General features: G+C 34.0%; 1 protein-coding gene across 8 annotated transcripts in view; it reads right to left on the bottom strand.

The window, feature by feature from the left end:
• LOC120421415 (uncharacterized) overlaps window positions 1-21,816 on the bottom strand; it is a 241,760-nt gene that overhangs the window by 40,940 nt on the left and 179,004 nt on the right. For all 8 annotated transcript variants that reach the window (XR_005605979.1, XR_005605980.2, XM_039584620.2 and 5 more), the window contains 3 exons: window positions 15,041-15,194; window positions 10,021-10,144; window positions 5,220-6,504 (listed from right to left, as the gene is read on the bottom strand). Coding sequence is in view for 6 of the 8 variants with exons in the window: in XM_039584620.2 (XP_039440554.1) it covers window positions 5,220-6,504; window positions 10,021-10,144; window positions 15,041-15,194 (1,563 nt within the window). In the remaining 2 variants the exon portion in view is untranslated. The remainder of the gene's footprint in view (window positions 1-5,219; window positions 6,505-10,020; window positions 10,145-15,040; window positions 15,195-21,816) is intronic.

Below are 21,816 nucleotides of genomic sequence, written 5' to 3'. Positions count from 1 at the left end.
TGACCACTTAATTGATATTTATGTACTTTTTTTGACGCCGGATCTCACTCAAATGTATGTAAACGATGTCCGGATCCATCATGCGACCCATCGTTGGTTAGGTAATTGAAAGGCCTTTCCAATGAGTCCAAAACATTGAAGATCTGGCAACCCTGTCTTGAGTTATGACCACTTAAGTGATATTTATGTACTTTTTTAATGCCGGATCTCACTTAAATGTATGTAAACGATGTCCGGATCCATCATGCTACCCATCGTTGGTTAGATAATTAAAAAACCTTTCCAACGAGCTCACAACATTGAAGATTTGGCAACCTTGTCTTGAGTTATGACCACTTAAGTGATATTTATGTACTTTTTTGAAGCCGGATCTCACTTAAATGTATGTAAACTATGTCCGGATCCATCATGCGACCCATCGTTGGTTAGGTAATTGAGAGACCTTTCCAACGAGTCCACAACATTGAAGATCTGGCAACCCTGTCTTGAGTTATGACCACTTAAGTGATATTTATGTACTTTTTTGAAGCCGGATCTCACTTAAATGTATGTAAACTATGTCCGGATCCATCATGCGACCCATCGTTGGTTAGGTAATTGAGAGACCTTTCCAACGAGTCCACAACATTGAAGATCTGGCAACCCTGTCTTGAGTTATGACCACTTATGTGATATTTATGTACTTTTTTGAAGCCGGATCTCACTCAAATGTATGTAAACGATGTCCGGATCCATCATGCGACCCATCGTTGGTTAGGTAATCAAGAGACCTTTCCAACGAGTCCACATCATTGAAGATCTGGCAACCCTGTCTTGAGTTATGACCACTTAAGTGATATTTATGTACTTTTTTGAAGCCGGATCTCACTCAAATGTATGTAAACGATGTCCGGATCCATCATGCGACCCATCGTTGGTTAGGTAATCAAGAGACCTTTCCAACGAGTCCACATCATTGAAGATCTGGCAACCCTGTCTTGAGTTATGACCACTTAATTGATATTTATGTACTTTTTTGAAGCCGGATCTCACTCAAATGTATGTAAACGATGTCCGGATCCATCATGCGACCCATCGTTGGTTAGGTAATTGAAAGGCCTTTCCAATGAGTCCAAAACATTGAAGATCTGGCAACCCTGTCTTGAGTTATGACCACTTAAGTGATATTTATGTACTTTTTTAATGCCGGATCTCACTTAAATGTATGTAAACGATGTCCGGATCCATCATGCTACCCATCGTTGGTTAGATAATTAAAAAACCTTTCCAACGAGCTCACAACATTGAAGATTTGGCAACCTTGTCTTGAGTTATGACCACTTAAGTGATATTTATGTACTTTTTTGAAGCCGGATCTCACTCAAATGTATGTAAACTATGTCCGGATCCATCATGCGACCCATCGTTGGTTAGGTAATCAAAAGACCATTCCAACGAGTCCACATCATTGAAAATCTGGCAACCCTGTCTCGAGTTATGACCACTTATGTGATATTTATGCACTTTTTTGAAGCCGGATCTCGCTTAAATGTATGTAAACGATGTCTGGATCCATCATGCGACCCATCGTTGGTTAGGTAATTGAGAGACCTTTCCAACGAGTCCACAACATTGAAGATCTGGCAACCCTGTCTTGAGTTATGACAGCTTAAGTGATATTTATGTACTTTTTTGAAGCCGGATCTCACTCAAATGTATGTAAACGATGTCCGGATCCATCATGCGACCCATCGTTGGTTAGGTAATCAAAAGACCTTTCCAACGAGTCCACATCATTGAAGATCTGGCAACCCTGTCTTGAGTTATGACCACTTAAGTGATATTTATGTACTTTTTTGAAGCCGGATCTCACTCAAATGTATGTAAACGATGTCCGGATCCATCATGCGACCCATCTTTGGTTAGGTAATCAAGAGACCTTTCCAACGAGTCCACATCATTGAAGATCTGGCAACCCTGTCTTGAGTTATGACCACTTAATTGATATTTATGTACTTTTTTGAAGCCGGATCTCACTCAAATGTATGTAAACTATGTCCGGATCCATCATGCGACCCATCGTTGGTTAGGTAATTGAAAGGCCCTTCCAATGAGTCCAAAACATTGAAGATCTGGCAACCCTGTCTTGAGTTATGACCACTTAAGTGATATTTATGTACTTTTTTAATGCCGGATCTCACTTAAATGTATGTAAACGATGTCCGGATCCATCATGCGACCCATCATTGGTTAGATAATTAAAAAAACTTTCCAACGAGCTCACAACATTGAAGATCTGGCAACCCTGTCTTGAGTTATGACCACTTAAGTAATATTTATGTACTTTTTTGAAGCCGGATCTCACTCAAATGTATGTAAACGATGTTCGGATCCATCATGCTACCCATTTTTGGTTCGATAATTAAAAAACCTTTCCAACGAGCTCACAACATTGATGATTTGGCAACCTTGTCTTGAGTTATGACCACTTAAGTGATATTTATGTACTTTTTTAATGCCGGATCTCACTTAAATGTATGTAAACGATGTCCGGATCCATCATGCTACCCATCGTTGGTTAGATAATTAAAAAACCTTTCCAACGAGCTCACAACATTGAAGATTTGACAACCTTGTCTTGAGTTATGACCACTTAAGTGATATTTATGTACTTTTTTGAAGCCGGATCTCACTCAAATGTATGTAAACTATGTCCGGATCCATCATGCGACCCATCGTTGGTTAGGTAATCGAGAGACCTTTCCAACGAGTCCACATCATTGAAAATCTGGCAACCCTGTCTTGAGTTATGACCACTTATGTGATATTTATGCACTTTTTTGAAGCCGGATCTCGCTTAAATGTATGTAAACGATGTCTGGATCCATCATGCGACCCATCGTTGGTTAGGTAATTGAGAGACCTTTCCAACGAGTCCACAACATTGAAGATCTGGCAACCCTGTCTTGAGTTATGACCACTTAAGTGATATTTATGTACTTTTTTAATGCCGGATCTCACTTAAATGTATGTAAACGATGTCCGGATCCATCATGCGACCCATCGTTGGTTAGGTAATTGAGAGACCTTTCCAACGAGTCCACAACATTGAAGATCTGGCAACCCTGTCTTGAGTTATGACCACTTAAGTGATATTTATGTACTTTTTTGAAGCCGGATCTCACTCAAATGTATGTAAACGATGTTCGGATCCATCATGCTACCCATTTTTGGTTCGATAATTAAAAAACCTTTCCAACGAGCTAACAACATTGATGATTTGGCAACCTTGTCTTGAGTTATGACCACTTAAGTGATATTTATGTACTTTTTTGAAGCCGGATCTCACTCAAATGTATGTAAACTATGTCCGGATCCATCATGCGACCCATCGTTGGATAGATAATTAAAAAACCATTCCAACGAGCTCACAACATTGAAGATCTGGCAACCCTGTCTTGAGTTATAACCACTTAAGTTATATCTGTGTTCTTATTTTTCTGGATTAAATAGAAATAGCTGAAATACGTGTCCAAACCACTCATATTACCCATTGTTGGTAAAAAGTGAGGAAGGCATCAACCACATAGGTGGATTAAGTTTTTTTCCTAAAAAATGCTTTAACTTAAAATTTCCAAGACATTCGCTTTCGGGGTAAAAGATGATTGTTTGTGAACTTTTTTCAGAAAGACTGGATGAAATTTGGTCAAATTTGAATTGAAAGGGCATATAAATATAGGCAAAAGGAAGAAGTCAAGAATTCATTAGATATGTGTGACTACATAACCAATATTTTTTATTATTTTTTAAATTATGATACTACATACTTGGGTAAGAGGTTATCATTTAGTGATTATAGTGAAATAACACAATTAGAGCTTTCCAATCACAATAAAAAGCTTCAAAAACATAATGGCATCTGATAAATCTAAAAAAAATTAAAAAATGGTGACGCAGTGCTTGCGACGTTAAAAATAATTAAAAATATAAGAAGTTTTGTAAATTATGCTGTTATATACGAAATAATGAACAATAGAAAAACATATTTTATGTTGAATTTAAGATAACTCCGACTCCGACTCCGACTCCGGGTTATCAGAAATCTTCGGCTCCGACTCCGACTCCGACTCCAGCTCCTAAAATTTACCCGACTCCGGCTCCGACTCCGACTCCAGCTGTTCGAGTTTTGACGACTCCGACTCCGACTCCGACTCCAGGTCCCCAAAAAGACCCGACTCCACCGACTCCGGCTCCGACTCCGACTCCGACTCCACAGCCCTGATCCTCAGGAACAATCTTTTCATACCACGAAAAATTCCAAAAAATCGTTAAGAACTCGCGATTTGCAATTTACTGAAAAATTGTCTGTTTTCATAAAAAAAATATTATATTTCGTTCTAAAACCTTGAAAAATGCGCTCAAATTGCATTGTATTTCACTTTAATTCATAGTTAAGAGTCTTACCAATTATGTTCTGCATTCATATTGATCCAGGAAGTCGTTATTTTACGTTGGCAGCAAGTTTAAGTTCGAATTTTTTTTTGCCTGAAATATTTAGGAATTTTTCCAAAAATCCATCTCGAAAAATTTTGACACCAAAACCAATACCATCATATTGTAGGTAACAATTTTCTCAACAATTTTGCATTTTAAACAATCATTTTTTGTCACTTCAGATACAGCCATTTTAGTAAAATATAAACGGCGAATTTTCAAAATTCTCTATGAAAACTTAATTTTATTACTTTAAATACTGTTTTAGCTACTGCCAGCATTTTATATGTTTCCAAACCTTTTGCATTGTTTTCTAATAGCTATTTACAAGCAAAATCAATAGTTTTCATTGATTTCACTATGTGACGTAAGCGCCATTACGAAGAAATGCATTTTAAATTAACCACAACAAAATCGCATTTTTTTAAGATTTTGATGAAAATTGCTTTTAAATGAAAAAAATATTACTTGCATTAATACATTAATACATGTTTATTTTTTACTCTTTCGAAGACGCCAAACTGCACCCATCTATCAGAAAATCAATTTTTCACTAAATGTTGCAATCTAAACCAAATGAACATAGGCGAAATAAACTTTGAAAAATATTTGAAAGATCCATAGGGAAAAAATATATGTTTAATTCACAAAAGGATTGCTAAATAATTGCTTTGTATTTCTTTTAAATGATAAAAGCTATAGGTCCATTTTCAAAAAAATTCAAATTAATACAAAAATATACTCACTCGTCCTAAAGTTCGCACTGAAACCCTTCCCCCGCGGCAGCGGCCCCGTCCTCAACCGCACCACCATCCGCTCGCCCTTGCTCAGAAACACCCCATCATTTATATGACTCGCCTCCCGAAACGGCTCAAACGGCCCCTCGGCAATGTCCACCTGCACGCTGGCATTCTGCCCGATATCGAACGCCACAAACTCCAACCAGACCTTCTTCCCGTACGGCGCCTGAATGATGAACGCACAGTCCAGGTTGTTCAGCAGAAAGTGCGGATAGTTTGGACTGGCGATGGTGCCCTCGCGGGAGGTTATCGTTTGGACGGGGCAGCCGGAGATGTCCACGGTGCTCCAGGTCGCGGAGAATCCCTCGCCGCTGACGGAGAAATCCGTGTGGAAGCGGAGGAACGCCTCGTTGCCGGTGGAGACAAAGTTGAAGCGGGTCATGTTGGAGTCGTGCGTGCCGCACCACCGCACGTACGGGAGAAAGGACGGGTCGGTGTCCTCGATGACCGGTTCCGCGCCCGAATTCGACTCTAACGTGATACTCTGCGAGCTGTTTTTCACCGTTTTGTAGTTGTCCGAGCTGAGGAAGCGCTTCTTGCGGTCTTTGAGCTTGGAGTTGATCTTTTCCAGGAGTTTGATGTTGTCGCGGAGCTTCTGCTGGATGTCGGCGTCGGTCGTGGTCGCGGCCAGCGATCGCTTCCGGTGGAACTTTTCCTGCCGCGACGCGGCCAAACTCCGCTGTCCGCCGTAGTAAAACTCCCCGTTGAGCAGGTTGCGGAACGGAGAGTCACTCCGGTACTCTCCGACCATCGCGTCGTCGTCCCGATTGTTCCAGAACCCACCAGCGGCCGCCAGCGGGTCCGTCATGCCCGGGTTCAGCGCGTCCCCCGGCACGATCCGGTAGTTCTGGATGCTCACGTAGTCGTACAGACACTCCTCCTGGTGCTCGATGTCCAGCTTCTGGAACTGCACGATGATCCGACTGGCCTCCGGCGCCACCAACCGGATCCAGTAGTCCATCTGGGCCGGGTACGGACTCGGCGACACCAGCCGGCCCTCGGTCCCCGTGATGGTCTGGTTCTTGGCCATGTTTTCCTCCGCCGTTGGGCGGGGCTTCTTGCAGACGTAGCCCGCCACGGTGCTGCACTTTTGGCTGCTCCAGTGCAGGCCCGAGGAGATCATCGGCGTCGGGGAGATCTTCCACTGGAGGCCGAGGCAGATTGGGGCGGGTTTTGAGGAAGTAGACGAGGAGGTTTTGTTGAGTTCTGGCTTTTGGCCCGGGAGCCAACCCTAGAAGGGGGAGAGAGGAAAGATTTTTTAGTGAAATTATGAAAAAAATAAATCTTTTTAAATTTTCAAAACACTGACCACATTGATTATGGATGACCCATAGGAGCAACTCAAATGCCATTTTTTTAAATCAAGCCTAACATTTCAAAAGGGCGTTACATTCAATTTTTTGCCCTTTTGAAATGTTAATCTTGGTTTAAATTTTTTGAAAATATTGTTTTCGAAAAGATCGGAAAATTTTACGAATGTTTCATATTTTAACATTGTAAATCGGGCCATTAGTTGCTGAGATATCAACGTTAGCTTGTTTTGGCTGAGAATTACAAAACATCAATTTACCTGTTTTTAAATCTTTTAGTTGCTTTCAGCAACTAAAGGTCGTATCAACAAAGTTCAAAAAAGCAAAATATAGAGAATTTTCTCAGCTCTTCATAAATACTTTTTTTTCAAGAGTGGGCAAACATGGGCACTAATTTAAAAAAAATAATAACTGCGACTATTTTCAAAAAAGTTACCTGAAAATGGTTTTAACTTAAAAACTGTGCACTATATCAAAATTTCATTTAAGTACTTTTTTATTGCAAATTCGATTTTACATCAAAAAATGAATTTGAAAATTTTTTGCAACCAATAACGTCATGATTCGAAATCCGGACACTTAGTAGGATATCATTTTTGTTATAGCTGGCAAAAAATCATGTAATAAGTTGGAAATGTAGAAATATCATCAGGATGTAGTATAAACAGTCAGTTTCAAGAAAATGCATGCAAAATATGTCTTTTCTAACAATTTTTCATCAGAATTTCAAAATTAAGATGACATGTTGTGCTTCGAATCCCGGACACTGATAAAAGCTGATTCGAAATCCGGACACTTTTGCTTCGAATTCCGGACACTCGATTTTACTTATGAATCGCACAAATTTGGACTGAAATGTAATTGATTGGCATTCTTTAGGTCTCAAGTAAGCTGTTAACATCAAAACAATCGATAGTTTATATAAAAATTTGCTTGAATTTAAGGAAATCGAAACCATAAATTTCTGCTTTGCCTTCCCGGTGCTTCGAACGCCTATGAAATATTTCAAGTGAAATGTTTCGCATTTTTGGTAAACTTATAATTTCATTGTATTTAATTGTTTTGGCATTAACTACAGCGTTCAAACAAACTTTAAATAAAAGTTTATGTTGGAATTCATCAAATAACACAGTTTTGACATTCATAATGCGAACTTATATCCGAATAATTGATAAAACAAGATGAAGTGTCCGGGTTTCGAAGCGTCCGGGAATTCGAATCATGACGTTATTTCGATTTTTTGAAAAAAAACTGTATTGATTCAAAAATTCATAACGCGGTCAAATATTTTTTGCCCACTCTGAAAATTTCTGAAAAGTTGGCATTTGATGTCCCCTAAAACATATCAAAAAATAAAAAAAAATAAAAATAGTGTTTTTTTGCAAATCAAGATTTAATGACAAAAAGTTCAATAAAAAATTACCAAAAATTTTTTTTAGCGTGTATCATTATTTTCAGTGTAGTCCGTATCCATACTTACAACTTTGCCGAAGACACCAAATCGATCAAAAAATTCCTTCAAAAGATACAGATTTTTGAATTTCCATACATCATTTTTGTATGGACAGCTGCCAAATTTGTATGGACAAACTAATGATGCAAAATGGGGTCTTTGGGCATACCGAAGGGACCAAAAAGGTTTCAGACGGATTAAAAAATACAAAAACTAAAATTGAAGAAAAAATACCGATTTTGTAGAGAAATGTTCAATATGGATATCAAACGATTCTAAATTTTGCATGTATTTTAACTGTTTTAGACTTTTTTGAATGAAATATTCAAATTCTCACAAAAATACCGTATTTTCTCGAAAATTCTCAAATTTTTATAAGTCGCAAAATAGGTATCAAACGATTCGAAATTTTGCATGTATTTTAACTGTTTTAGAGTTTTTTGAATGAAATACTAAAATTTTCACAAAATACAGTATTTTTTTCAAAAATACTTAAATTTTTATAATTCGCAATTTGGGTATCAAATGACTCGAAATTTTTCATGTATTTTTACTGTTGTAGAGATTTTTGAATTAAATACTCAAATTTTTACAAAATACTGTATTTTTTCGAAAATACTAGAAAAAAAATATATTTCACAATATGGGTATCAAACGATTCGAAATTTTGAATGTATTTTAACTGTTTTAGAGATATTTGTATGAAACACTCAAATTTTCACAAAATATTGTATTTTCTCGAAAATACTAAAAAAATTATGATTGGCAAAATGATTAACAGTTTCAGAGTTATTTTTATAAAAAAAGCAGGTAAAATGTTTCGCTTCGTTTGATACCGATGTAGAGAATTATAAAAATGTTAGTACTTTAGAAAAAATACAGTATTTTGTGAAAATTTCAGTATTTTGTGAAAATTTGAGCATTTCATTAAAAAACTTTAAAAAAGTGAACAATCAAAATGCAACTTTATCGTCCCGACGATAACGATAACCATTCTTGTTATCGTTAGGCGTTAATATTATCGACGATAATTCTATCGATTAATGACCTTGGACTTTTCTTTTTTGCAATTTTTTAAACAGTGACCACGTGGATTATAAATGGCCCATTGGAGAATTATTACACATTTTGTGTCCAAATTGATAAAATCTTAAAAATATGTAACTTTACATCTTTTTTGTGTTATTTTACAAATTCATCATGAATTTAGCTAAAATGATATCGAAATAGAGGTTGTTTTTCCCCTTATCTTTCAGTTTGAAAATTTAAATTTTTGCAATTCCGTCGTGAAACTACTTATTTTTCTTGTCATTTTTGAACGACGAAATAGCCTACTTTTCTTTACCAAAAAAAAAGAATCGAATAGCAACACTTTTCAAAATTAATGCTGAATATTCTACTTTTCAGCACTGGGAGCTGACAAGTTGTATTTTTCAGCACTTGTTTCGAAAATCACTTTTCAAAAAAATATTATTGATATTGACAAATTACATGAAAATTTGACTTAAAATTTCACTCAATGGTTGTTTTTCGGAATTGCAAAAAAAAAGTTGTATGGAACTCGTTGCAAAACTTGATTTTTTTAGCACTCTTCGTATTTATTCAACTCGGTGAACCTCGTTGGATAAATGTACGACACATGCTGAAAAAATCCTCTTTTTGCAACTTGTTACATAAACTACTAATTCATTTGTTGAAATACAACAAACTGACTCAAAAGTCCATAATTTGATGAATATCTCTTTTAGTAATATTGATTTGAAAAAGCTTTAAGAATTAAAGTGATTTAAGGTCACTTAAAGTAACGAAATTGCCTGATTCAGAATTCCAATCCGAACCATTCAACCCCACAATTGAAATTAGCCTTCTTCTGATCACTCCTAATTAAAGATTTATCGATTGCACAACCCCCCTAAGAAATTCAACACCACTGCCTCCGGATCATATCTCGCTCAATCCTGAAGCCACACTACAAGGGACTCACCTCAAACATGAGCCGCGCCCCGTCGGCCCACTCCAGCTCGCCGGACTCGGCCAGTTCGCCGCCGAGCCAGTACAGAGCGCGCGGTGTGTAGTCCAGACTGTTCCTGATGTTGGCCGTTATGAACCTGCAAAAAAAAGTAAAATCCGATGAAAAAAATTTCATTTAAATTGAATCATGTATTTAAAAAGAAAAAAGAAATCTAATTTTTTTTTAAGATTTCCAACCTAATTTTTTCTAACTGTGTCAAACTAGTTGTGGTTGTTGGAGAAAGGTGGCGGTAATTGAAAAATAATATTTTAATTAGCACTTTCGAAGAGCTGCTGAAGGGCTGTTGCGTTTGCCGCCTGGTACCAACAGGTTGAGTTCTACCAAGACCAAGACCACCAGCTTGGACAGCTAGCTGATGGTTTGCAGGGAAAACAGACGGTTGAATATCTACTTTCTCCAGACGGGATGATGCAGTTTAAGATTATGGTACGGAATTTAATTCTTTGTGAATCTATTACATTACAATATTGTTAGTCTTTTGATTTAATAATTAATCGATTTCTCGAGACGTTCTCTTAAGGTTGATTTATATTTTTTTTCCATATTTTCAATTTTCTTTTTTTTATTTGATTCTAGCATTCTTAATAACTTTTCAAAATAACTTAAACTATTTTTTTAAGAATAAATATTTAAACAATGCACAATACAAAGACTTGAAATGGCCGAAAACATTTTATTAAAGAGCAATTCCAGCTCAGGGATTTTTTTCTGGTACCCTCTCCGATTTCAATGAAACTTTGTAGACATGTTATCCTAGGCCAATATGAGCCATTTTTGTGTATATGGAGCCAATAGTAATCGAAAATAACATTTGAGAAGGGCGTAAGGTATTTAAATATTTTTTTATTTTGCAATTTAAAAATTACTGTATCTCGAAGCCGTTGCGTCGTATCAAAAAGTGGTCAAAGACAAACTTGTAGGAAATTGGATGGGCTTTCTGAAAAAAATACACTGAAATAAAAATACACGTAACTTTTTAAAATTCTTGAGGAAATAGCCTAAGATGTTACCAAACGACAGTTTTAGTAAATGATTTTTGTATTTTTTTAGGAGAGACATACCATCCTGCATTTTTCGTCAGTCGTTTGGTAACATCTTAGGCTATTTCCTTAAAAAATTTGAACGAAAAAAAATCGTGACAACACCTTTAAATTTAAGTTTTTGACTTATAAATCAAAAAATCTCATAGAAGTGGCGTGTATTTTTATTTCAGTGTATTTTTTTTTCAGAAAGCCCGTCCAATTTCCTACAAGTTTGTTTTTGACTACTTTTTGATACGATGCAACGGCTTCGAGATACAGTAATTTTTAAATTACAAAATACAAAAATATTTAAATACCTAACGCCCTTCTCAAATGTTGTTTACGAGGACTATTGGCTCCATATACACAAAAATGGCTCATATAGGCCTAGGATAACATGTCTACAAAGTTTCATTGAAATCGGAGAGGGTACCAGAAAAAAATCCTGATTTGAGCTGGAATTGCTCTAAAGCAAGATATTTTTTCAAAACTACAAAAAAGTACAAACAAGAAACAAATTTTATGCGTTAAAATGGGAAATTTTTTGTTATTCAATACCATTTTTTTCAATTTGTTTAAATCTTGACATTCTTTGTTTCTAAATTTATTTTAATTTTTAAAAGGAAAACAGTGTTTCAAGAGACATTTTACACCAGTGCAGTTGTTTTGCAATCATTTGCATTAACGCATTTTAAATAGTGTTCAGTTGATTAGACTTCTATTTCTATTGATATTTCTAAGTTTTGGTAAAAAATGTCCTTGCCATCTTCCATATATTTTTAAATATTTGATAAAAACACAAATATGTTGTTAAAGGATTTGCTACGAATGAAAATTCACTTAATTTTTTTTCTTTATTGTCTTTTCTTCTCCATTTGCTTTGTTTAATTTAGTTAGTTTACAAAATAATATTTTACAAGCAGTTTTTCTGCAAACTTTTTTATTTTTTTTATTTTTTAAACTTAATTTAAATTTATTTATTATGATTGGTGACAAATGGTAAAAATTTAGTTAAAGTCACCTTAATGAAATAAAGAACACAAATTAAATTCAAGACCTTAGAAAAAATCGTATTAACATACAACTTCTTCATTAAATAAATCTTTAATCTCAATTGATTGCTTTAGTTTTTTAAAATTAATATAAATTAATTTGTTTTTTTTACTATTTTTTTAGAAGTTTAAAGGATTTGGCTGACATGATTTCAAATAAAAAAATGGGTCCTAAGAGAGCTAAAATCCTGTTTTATTTATTTCGTAGATACGTTTTTTGGTAATTGATCGTAAATATATTAATTTTTGCTTATAAAACAAAATAGTTTTCATAAAATCTTGAAAACTAAATTAACGGTGCACATCAACTAGAGCTTTTGCACCCAGATTTTTGTTACAGACATTTTAGTATCTTCAAAACTACGGGTACTATCGAAATATTTTTTTATTCATCCCCTAAAGTACTGTCCACCAAGTAATTTACAGCAATGTATCATTAATTTTACAGTCCCGTAGTTGCAGGATTGGGTTCGTAAGTTTGACAATTTTGGTATAAGAAGACAACAACTTCCTTCGTTGCTGTGCACCCTTAAAAAATAAGTTCCTTCTCTTGACAGGGTGGCGAGGGGGGTGGGGAGGTCAATCAATCAAAACTTAACCACATAATCAAAAAAAAAAAAAAAAATGGAAAGTACATTTCGATTGCAAATTCGATTTTACATTTAAAAAATTAGGTCAAAACTATTCAAGTACAAGATTTCACTTTTTTTACAAAAAAAAAAACACTGTTACAAAAAATCATAACTCGTCGGCAAATTTTGGTCAATACAAAATGCGGGGTTTTGTCCCATAAAATATATAAAAAAAATCAAAAATTAAAACTGCTAATTTTGGGAAATTCTTTTTTTTTTGTAAAAAAAAGTCAATTAAAAAATCACCTATTTTTTCTGAATGGTCATCGTAACGAGTCAAATAAAAAAAAAAAAAAAAAAATCAATTTTCGGGTTTGGTGGAGGATTGCTCATTAAACTTTTCTTTGTATTTTAATTAATAAATGTATTGATATTTTACATTTATTCAATTTAAGCTAAACTGTAATAATTTCTAAAAAAAATTGTGATACCGTTTCCTTGCAAATTATTTAATGAACAACTGATATACCATTTTCGATAAAACATGTTTTTCAATATTTTTAATTTTTAATAATTTTTGTTCTTAATCAAGTTTACTTTATGGCGATGTTTCTGTTTATAGTTATTTTTTATGATTCAAATTAAAAATCTTCCTTTTCATTTTTTGTCATTTCCATTTATCCTTTTCTATGATTCATTTGATAATATCTTATGTATTTGTTCGAAAATATTTGTGTTACTTTGCTGTCGAATCTTAAAAAAGCATGCATTCTTCGAATACTTTTTTTATTGTTTTTCAATTGCTGTTATTTATGGAAACTGACATAATGTTTATTTTTAATCTTTTATTCTTTGAAAACTGTTTTTCAAGAGATTTTTTTAAAAAAAATGTTTTTTATAAAAAAAAATTATGTTGATTTTTTTGTTAGTAGCTATTCAAAACATTAGAATTTTTTACATAAATATCACGAATTATTAAGCTAAAACAAAAAATCTATGAATGATTTTTTACAAAACCCAACGATAACGATAAAGAAAATCTATCGTTTTCGTTATTTCGAAAATGCTATCGACGATGATTAACAATAAATCTTTCCAAAATCGACTTAATTCAACCATATTTGGCGGACGAAATAAAACGCGTCATGTTAAATTTTCAATGCATTTACAAAGAATATATGTTTTTTGAAAATGTAGAAAGTTTCAAAGTATACATACTCAAAATTGTTTACAAAATACCGTATTTTTTCATAAATACAAAAAAATATAATTTGCAAAATGGGTTTCGAACGAAGCGATATTTTGAATGCTTTTTCACATTATTAGAGTTTTTTTTAAATACTAAAATTTTCACAAAATATCGTATATTTTTCTGAAAAATTTACAGAACACCATATTTTTTAGAAAATACTTAACTTTTGATAATTCGCAATATGGTAACTAAACATACGAATTTTGTTAAACGTATTTTCACATCATTAGATTATTTTTAAATAAAATACTCGAATTTTCACAAAATAAAAAATTTTTTTCTAAAATTCTCAAATTTTATAAATTTGTAATATAGGTATCAGACAAAACAAAATTATGTATGCATTTTTACTTTACAATAGTTTTTTGTTCTAGAAAAAAAAAAACAAAAACTTCCTCAAAACACCGTATTTTTTTCGAAAATACTCAAATTTCGATAATTTGCAATAAAGGTATCAAATCAAGCATGCATACACAATTGGAACTTGACAAACACTTTAAAAAACAGATTGATGGATTCATTGGTATTTTGCCATTTTTTACTGTTTCGTTTCAGTGACAATGCATAAAGCATTTTGGAATAATTTTTGTATCAACATTTTAAACATTGAATTCTCAATTGATATTTTTTTTAATATTTTGGAAATGAACTTTTCAACAGTTCGCATTTGTCCATTTTTATTTGATGATTTTTTAATCATCAAATAAAAATGGAAAAAATGCGAACTGTTGAAAAATTCATTTCTTGAAGAACATGCAACAGTTGAAGACTTTATTCGATGAAATCCTAGTAGCCCTAGGCCTCTCTTCAATGCAATGATTCCTCAACTAAGCTCAGCTTTAAACTTTAAAGCCCAACCAGCAACAGCCCCCACTGTTGCCACCATGCAACAATGTCCCCCCTCCACCCTTCATCAACATCGAGCAACTCAACTTTGCCCCCTTCCCCCATGATTGAAGCACACCGACTCTACGGTCTCCTCTTAAAATATTCATCCATTTTTGCTTTCATCGACCCGGCTCGGCTGCAACTACAAATTAAAATTTCATAACCCTTCGAACAAGCTTATTTTACCTCTGCTCGTCGGTCGTCGAGATCGATGCCAGCTGGGCGCCGATGCCCCGGCACACTTGCTGGGCCGTGCTCCAGTCCACTTCCGGGTACGAGATGAACAGGTAGCAGGACGCGTTGTACGCCTTGAACCGCTCGTCGTAGCACTCCGATATCACTAAGGCAGGGCGAGAAAATTTAAAAGAGTTTAATTAGATTTGCCAACCAAATTTGAGATTTTTTATTGTTTTTGTCAGGTTGGCAGCATTTGGAGGTTAGTTTCAGGAAATAAAACAGTAGATTTACAGGTTTAGAGGCAGTAAGCTGGAGGTCAGTGTTGAAAACACACACAGACATTCGAACAACATCGAACTATAGCGCACACGTACAACAAATTTAAACAACGCTACTACAGTTCAACACACAACAACATCAACAGTGAGAGGGGAAGAGGATCAAGTGAGGTTATTTTTAGTTGGCACAATTGTTGACCGACTTTTGGGGATTACACGTGGAAAAACAAACACAAATTACTGTTTCTTTTTTTTCTGCGTTTTTTTTCGGATTGTTACAATTGGGAGGATTACATCGAGTTTGCACAACAACAACAGCAACAACAACCATTACAAATACAAAGCAAACAATTTTACGTGATTTACACACTAAGAGGGGAGGTTGACCAAAGAACGACAAATTAGCGATTGAGGGAACTAAATGGGGAACCTTTTTTTGTATTTGTTTGGTGTGATTCGGAAGTGTTTGCCAAGTTTTCAATAAGGGAGATAAGCTAATGGAATGAAAGCATTGGTGCCAAGAATTTTTAGTTTTTGCTGATGTTAAGCTAATTTAGTTTACTTGATCGGATTTTCATGTTTGCATGATGTTGCAATGAGTATTATTTTTTTAAATGTTAGCTTATGTCATTAGGTATGAATCTCGAAACCTTTTTTGTTCCAGAAAAAATATGAAATCTGTTTTTTCTCATTTATGAAGCAATCAATCGATTGTTAGTAAAATACAATAATTATAACGGTGATAATTAATAAAATTAATTAATTAATTTTAATAATTTTTAATATCGATACCAATCGACTTGAAACTTGTATCTGTTTCCAAGGGATCATCAATAAATCACGTAGACACTATTTTGTCAATTTCAGAACTCCTCTCCCTGCTCCCATGTGGATAATTGTTCAAACAGAAAACAAACTTTTTTGTAAGGAGCGTGCAAAATCGCCACCTCTCATCTCTAGGGTTTCCAAAAAGGTTTATGCATGACCCCCAATGTATTAGCATTTAAAAAAACTAAGAAAGATATTACGTCGTTTGACACCCGTATTGCAAATGAATAAAAAAATGTATTTTACAAAAGTCGTTTTTCTTTGTCAAATATAAAGAATAAAATCATCGCTTGTGTGCTATCTTATGACTTTTCCGTTTTAAAAATATAGGACTTGTCACAAGAGAGTTAATTTAAACAACTCTACTACAGTTACTTGAACTACAGTTCTAATATCTAGTGGAAATCTACACAAAATTTCGAGTCAGCTGCTACATTTATAAAATTTTTAGTATTTAAAAAATTCGATATTTAGGTGGTTCAATTTTTCACATTGTAAATTTTAATATTGTAAATATCATTTTTCGAATCGTTTGACACAAAAATCGCAAAAAATAGTTTTGTTTTCAGAAAAAAAAACTGTGAAAATCTATAAAATAAACTTCGAGTCGCTTGATATTGCAAAATTTGATAATTTGAGTACTTTCAAATAATTCGGTAAATTGTTAAAAAATACATATTTTGCATTTTAAACTGGAAAAAATTTACGTCGTTCAGAACCCATATTGCAATTAAAAAAATTTAATATTTAAAAAAATATATTTGAAAGAATGGCTGTGTTTTTAAGGGACCATCCATAAACCACTTAAGCACTTTTTTGAAATCTCATCCACGTGGTTTACGGATGGTCTCTTACCTAATCTGCAATAAAGGGTCATTTCGGAGAAATGGAAAGTTTTCTACAAAAAACTGAAATTTTAAAAAAAAATAATAATTTGAAATTTTTAACAAAATTTCATTTTGAAAAAAAAACAAAAAAAAAAAACATTTTTTTACAAACAAAAATCCGATTATATGATACCCATGCAATAAAAATTGAAATTTGGAGAATTTTCCAAAAGTAGGAAGTTATGTAAAATTTTTGAGTATAGCATAGCATAGCATAGCATTGGTGTCTACCCGTAGTTGCTACTCTGTTATTGACCAGGACCTCCAAGAATTGCTCCGTGGACCACAGATGAAGAGTAGGAACCAATCATCACCACTTCGCAACATTCAAATGTCCCTATCATGCTAGCCAATCACAGCGCCGGCCACGACCAGAGGTAAGACACGGGGAAGTGGGTGGGAACTTTAGTCCAATACTTGAGTGATGAAGACCGCTAAATCGGCTGCGTCTTCGACAAAGTATCACGTGACGTTTGAGGGTGTTAGTAAGATGGGTGTGAAGCCAGGATTCACCGTGGTAAGTGATGCGGCCGGTCAAATCTATTTATAGTCCTTAATTCTTCGTATGTTCTTGGATTCATTTTTGGAAGCTTTCCAATTCGGTTCACCAAGCTTTTTGTGGTGAATTCTGGTCGTGTTGAAAGTTTAATATTCGCCTAACAATTATGCAACCAGTGTCCTTGCATTCAATATTGCATTTTCTTGTTCTTAGGTTCACACAGATTCCAATCAAGTTTCTTGGATTCTTATAGCATTCTTAATCCTTCTAGACAACTAAGTCTCGATGGTCTGGTGGTTAGCATTTTTGTCTGCTGACCCAAAGGACGGGGGATCGAACCCCGCCGCGAGCCAATGAATTTTTCGTTCATATTCAAGTGTTCAGAATTATTCCTTCTTTCCATGATTTCTCGATAGGGGCAGATGGGAATCGAACCCAGAACCTTCCGCTTACAAAGCGAACAGCGTAACCATTCAGCCACGCCTACCCCCTGTTATGTAAAATTTTTGAGTATTTAAAAAAACCTATTGAAATGTATATATGAAAAATAAATTATTTTTACGCACTATAAAAAAAAATAGTATTTTTTCAAAAAGACGTAGTTTTATAAAAATTTTGAGTATTTTACATTTTTTTTTTATTTTGCCATCGACATTTTTGAAAAAAATCCACGGGCCTTTTTCAAGGAATCTAGGGGTAGATTTATTGGGTAAGGCCTTACCCAATAAATCTACCCCTTGATTCCTTGAAAAAGGCCCAAAACGGGTCGAAACGTCGGATGAAGAGAACATACCGAAAGCCAAAATCTAACCTAATATTTTCAGAAATATTTGTTATAACTTACGAAATGTATGAGAAAATCCCAATCATTAGATACCCATATTGTAAAACACTGAAATTTAAGTTTTTTTTTTCCGAAAATACGTAGTTTTGTGAATATTTTGAGTTTTTCTTTTCAAAAATGTGTGCTATAAATTTCAAAATGTCTGAAAAAATCCCAATTATCTGGTACTTATGTATCAATATCAATAATTTCGAGTATTTTTTCAAGAAAAAATTGCATTTTCAAAAAAAAACAAAATTACGTATTTCTGTGAAAAATTTCATGTAATTCTAATTGCAATGGATTGCTGACATAGGCTGACGTCATCCCGATTCCAAAACACTATAATTTTTTGAAGTTTGGATGATTTTTCATATGATTATAGCCAACGTCTCCCATATAGCAAAATCATCCATAATTACGCTAAAATCGGTCAAAATTTGCTTTTTCTCTAAACTAAACTTTAACTTTTTGTATGGACCATGGATTTATGCAAGGCTCCTCTCCTCTTTTAATAGGGCACGTGGCTTAAGGTTGAGCCCTTTTGCCCCCCTCGGTATAAAAGGCTATTATTTAAAGTTATAAAAGTATTTTTTATTAGAAAAAATAAGTTTTCTTCAGCGAATTCAGTATGCCCAGAATGAGTTTTTAACCCTTTTATAATGTAATGCTTAGTTTCATTATTTCAAATATGTTTTTATTTAAAGAGGAGAAATTTTGAACCAAAATTTCTCTTAATTTAGAAAATTGAATTGAGTGAGTGACATTGCGAAAAACAATATTTTCAATCTGAAAAAGTCTAGAAAAGAAATTTTAAGATAATGTCGCGAAAGTATGTTTTGTATTTTTCCTTAGGCTGGAATAAATTTTATTCAAAGTCGTCCAGAAAAATCAGGGCGCAAAATATTTTTTTTTTTAAACTTAAAAATTTACCTAAAGTGCAATCAGCTGACATCAATTAAATGCATTCATCTGCGTTTAGCATCATTTTAAGCATGTTTGAGTATTGCAAAAAGTTTTTCATTTTTGCTACAAATTTTGAAAACTACTGTTTGCAAAACAACTGAACTAGTGTAAAATGCATTTTTGAACACTTTTTTTTATTAAAATGTTGAGACTTCAGGCTTGTTATTTCAATTTATTTTTTATTTTTATTTGTTTGGGGGAGGGCCTCCTCGACCCCGACCACAGCCGAAGGACAAAAATATATATTTTTTTTCAATATTCCTATTCATTTCTTATCATATCAAATACAAGCTCAAAGTATTCTTTTCCCAAAACGAAAATCTTGTACAGTCATGCCCTGGTTTTGCGCTAATTACATGACAATTTTCGCAAAAATACGTATTTTTCCTGTATTTTGAAAATACTATGTTTCTGGAAAAAATACTAAAAATTATTGGTTCTGCTATACGGGTATTAAATTATCGGGATTTTTCATGCATTTTTTTTTTGAAAATACGTAATTTTGTGATTTTTTTTTTACTATTTTGAAAATTTGTTTCATAACTATCGAATGGATGAAAAAATCTCGATCATTGTGTACGTATAAAAAAACAAAATTTTAGTATTTAGTAGATTTTTTGAAAAATTTGAATATTTCACAAACATATTATTATTATTGAAATGTATGAAAAAATCCTGATCATTTGATACTCATATTGTAAAAAAAATATTTTTTAAGTATTTTTACGAAAATACGTAGTTTTGTGAAAATTTTTAGTTTTTTCAAAACTGTGTGTTATAAATTTCCAAATGAATGAAAAATCCCGATTATTTGATACCCATATAAAAAAATTAATTATTTTGAGTATTTTTTCGAGAAAAAATTGTATATTCAAAATATAACAAAAATACATATTTTGTGAAAATTTGTCATGTGATTATAATTATCCCGATTCTTGGATGATTTATCACAGAGCGCTAATGTCTCCCATATAGCCAAAATCCCATAAGCTCTGTGCCTCTGTAATGTACGCCTCGGTTTTGCATCCCCCATATACGATGTTAAACCCGGGCATTACTGTACTACAAAATGTACTAAATTCGGCATTGAAAATGATGTAAAAAACCCACAAAAGTGTGGATATTTTTTTTATGTTTATGGGTCATTCTCACCCAACTCACACGAAATCGGAAAAAGTTGCTCCGTTCCCTCTCTGATTTTGGTGAAACTTTGCTCTAAGGGGTAATTTTGGTCCCTGATTGGGAATCCGAGATCCATTTTTCGATATCTCATGGCGTGGGGCTTTCATCTTCTGGATTTTTACTAAGACAAATTTTTCAGTGATTTGTAGCTCGAAACCGTGTTGACATAGCAATTTGGTGTCAAAGAGACTTTTGTGTAAAATTGGACGCCCGATTTGATGGCTTACTTAAATTTCAAAAAAAAACGTTGTTCTCATCGAAAAACAAAATACAAAAAAGGTTTCAAAAATTATGCCATTTTTCGTTTCTCAACTGTCAAAAATTGGGAGACATGTAATTTTGTGATTTTTATGATTATGATCAATGTATTTTTTGAATCTGAAATAACCCTGAATGGTTATTTTTTCATTAGCACAAAATTTTTCAATTTAAAATTACGTGATTTTCGTAACTTTGCAGGGTTATTTTTTAGAGTGTAACAATTTTCTACATAAAATTACATAAATTTAATAATCTTGTACTTGTTTAACAGTTCCATAAAACCATTCAACCACCGTTCTAATGACTCTGATTCTTGATGCAAGCACATCTTTTGATGGAATTGCACGCAACATAGTATTCAAGAGCAGAAAGAAATTCCACAGAAGCGTGGGAAAGTCATATTCAAATGAAGCTTGCTCGCACATAATTGGATTAGTTTACGGGCCTTTGGCCCCCTCTCTCGAATACCACTTCATGGTGTATCCAGATGAATCCGGACTCCGGTTTTAATTTTCCACAAACTCTTGGGTGGGAATTCCCACCCGGAAAAAAACACCGCGGTTTTGTGGCGAGTCCAACTGTTGTTTTCCCCTTCGGGATGTTAAGCTCACTTATTTTTTTGGTGGATTAAAGTTTTAATTATGATTTTTTTTTAAATTTCAAATATAAATAAATCAATAACTTTCAGCCGTGTAAACTTTCAGCAAATCCATCTAATTAAGCAGCAACCCCTTAATTGCCACCGCCCATAAACAATTCACAAACAAACGCGCGGCGAGTTGTTGATCCAACTAGTTGCAGAGCACTGCTGTTTGCCTACCTTGCAGGCGCAGCGCAGACGATGAGGGAAGTAAATTATGAACTGTATCAATAGAACGGGTGCGGCGGGGTGGAGACGGTATGTTGAATACTGCAAGCTCATAATTTGCAGAATATGTGCTGAGATTGAAATATCTGGCTGCGTTTTTGTGTGAGGAAGAAGAGGGGAGGAATGTGCGTTCCCAGGGATTGGAATGAGTTAATTAAATAGTGCTTGATTTATCTATTTGCTGCATGGTGGG

This window comes from Culex pipiens, chromosome 1 (assembly GCF_016801865.2).
Source record: "Culex pipiens pallens isolate TS chromosome 1, TS_CPP_V2, whole genome shotgun sequence".
Lineage (NCBI taxonomy): Eukaryota > Metazoa > Arthropoda > Insecta > Diptera > Culicidae > Culex > Culex pipiens.
This window is presented reverse-complemented; position numbering and strand designations above follow the sequence as displayed.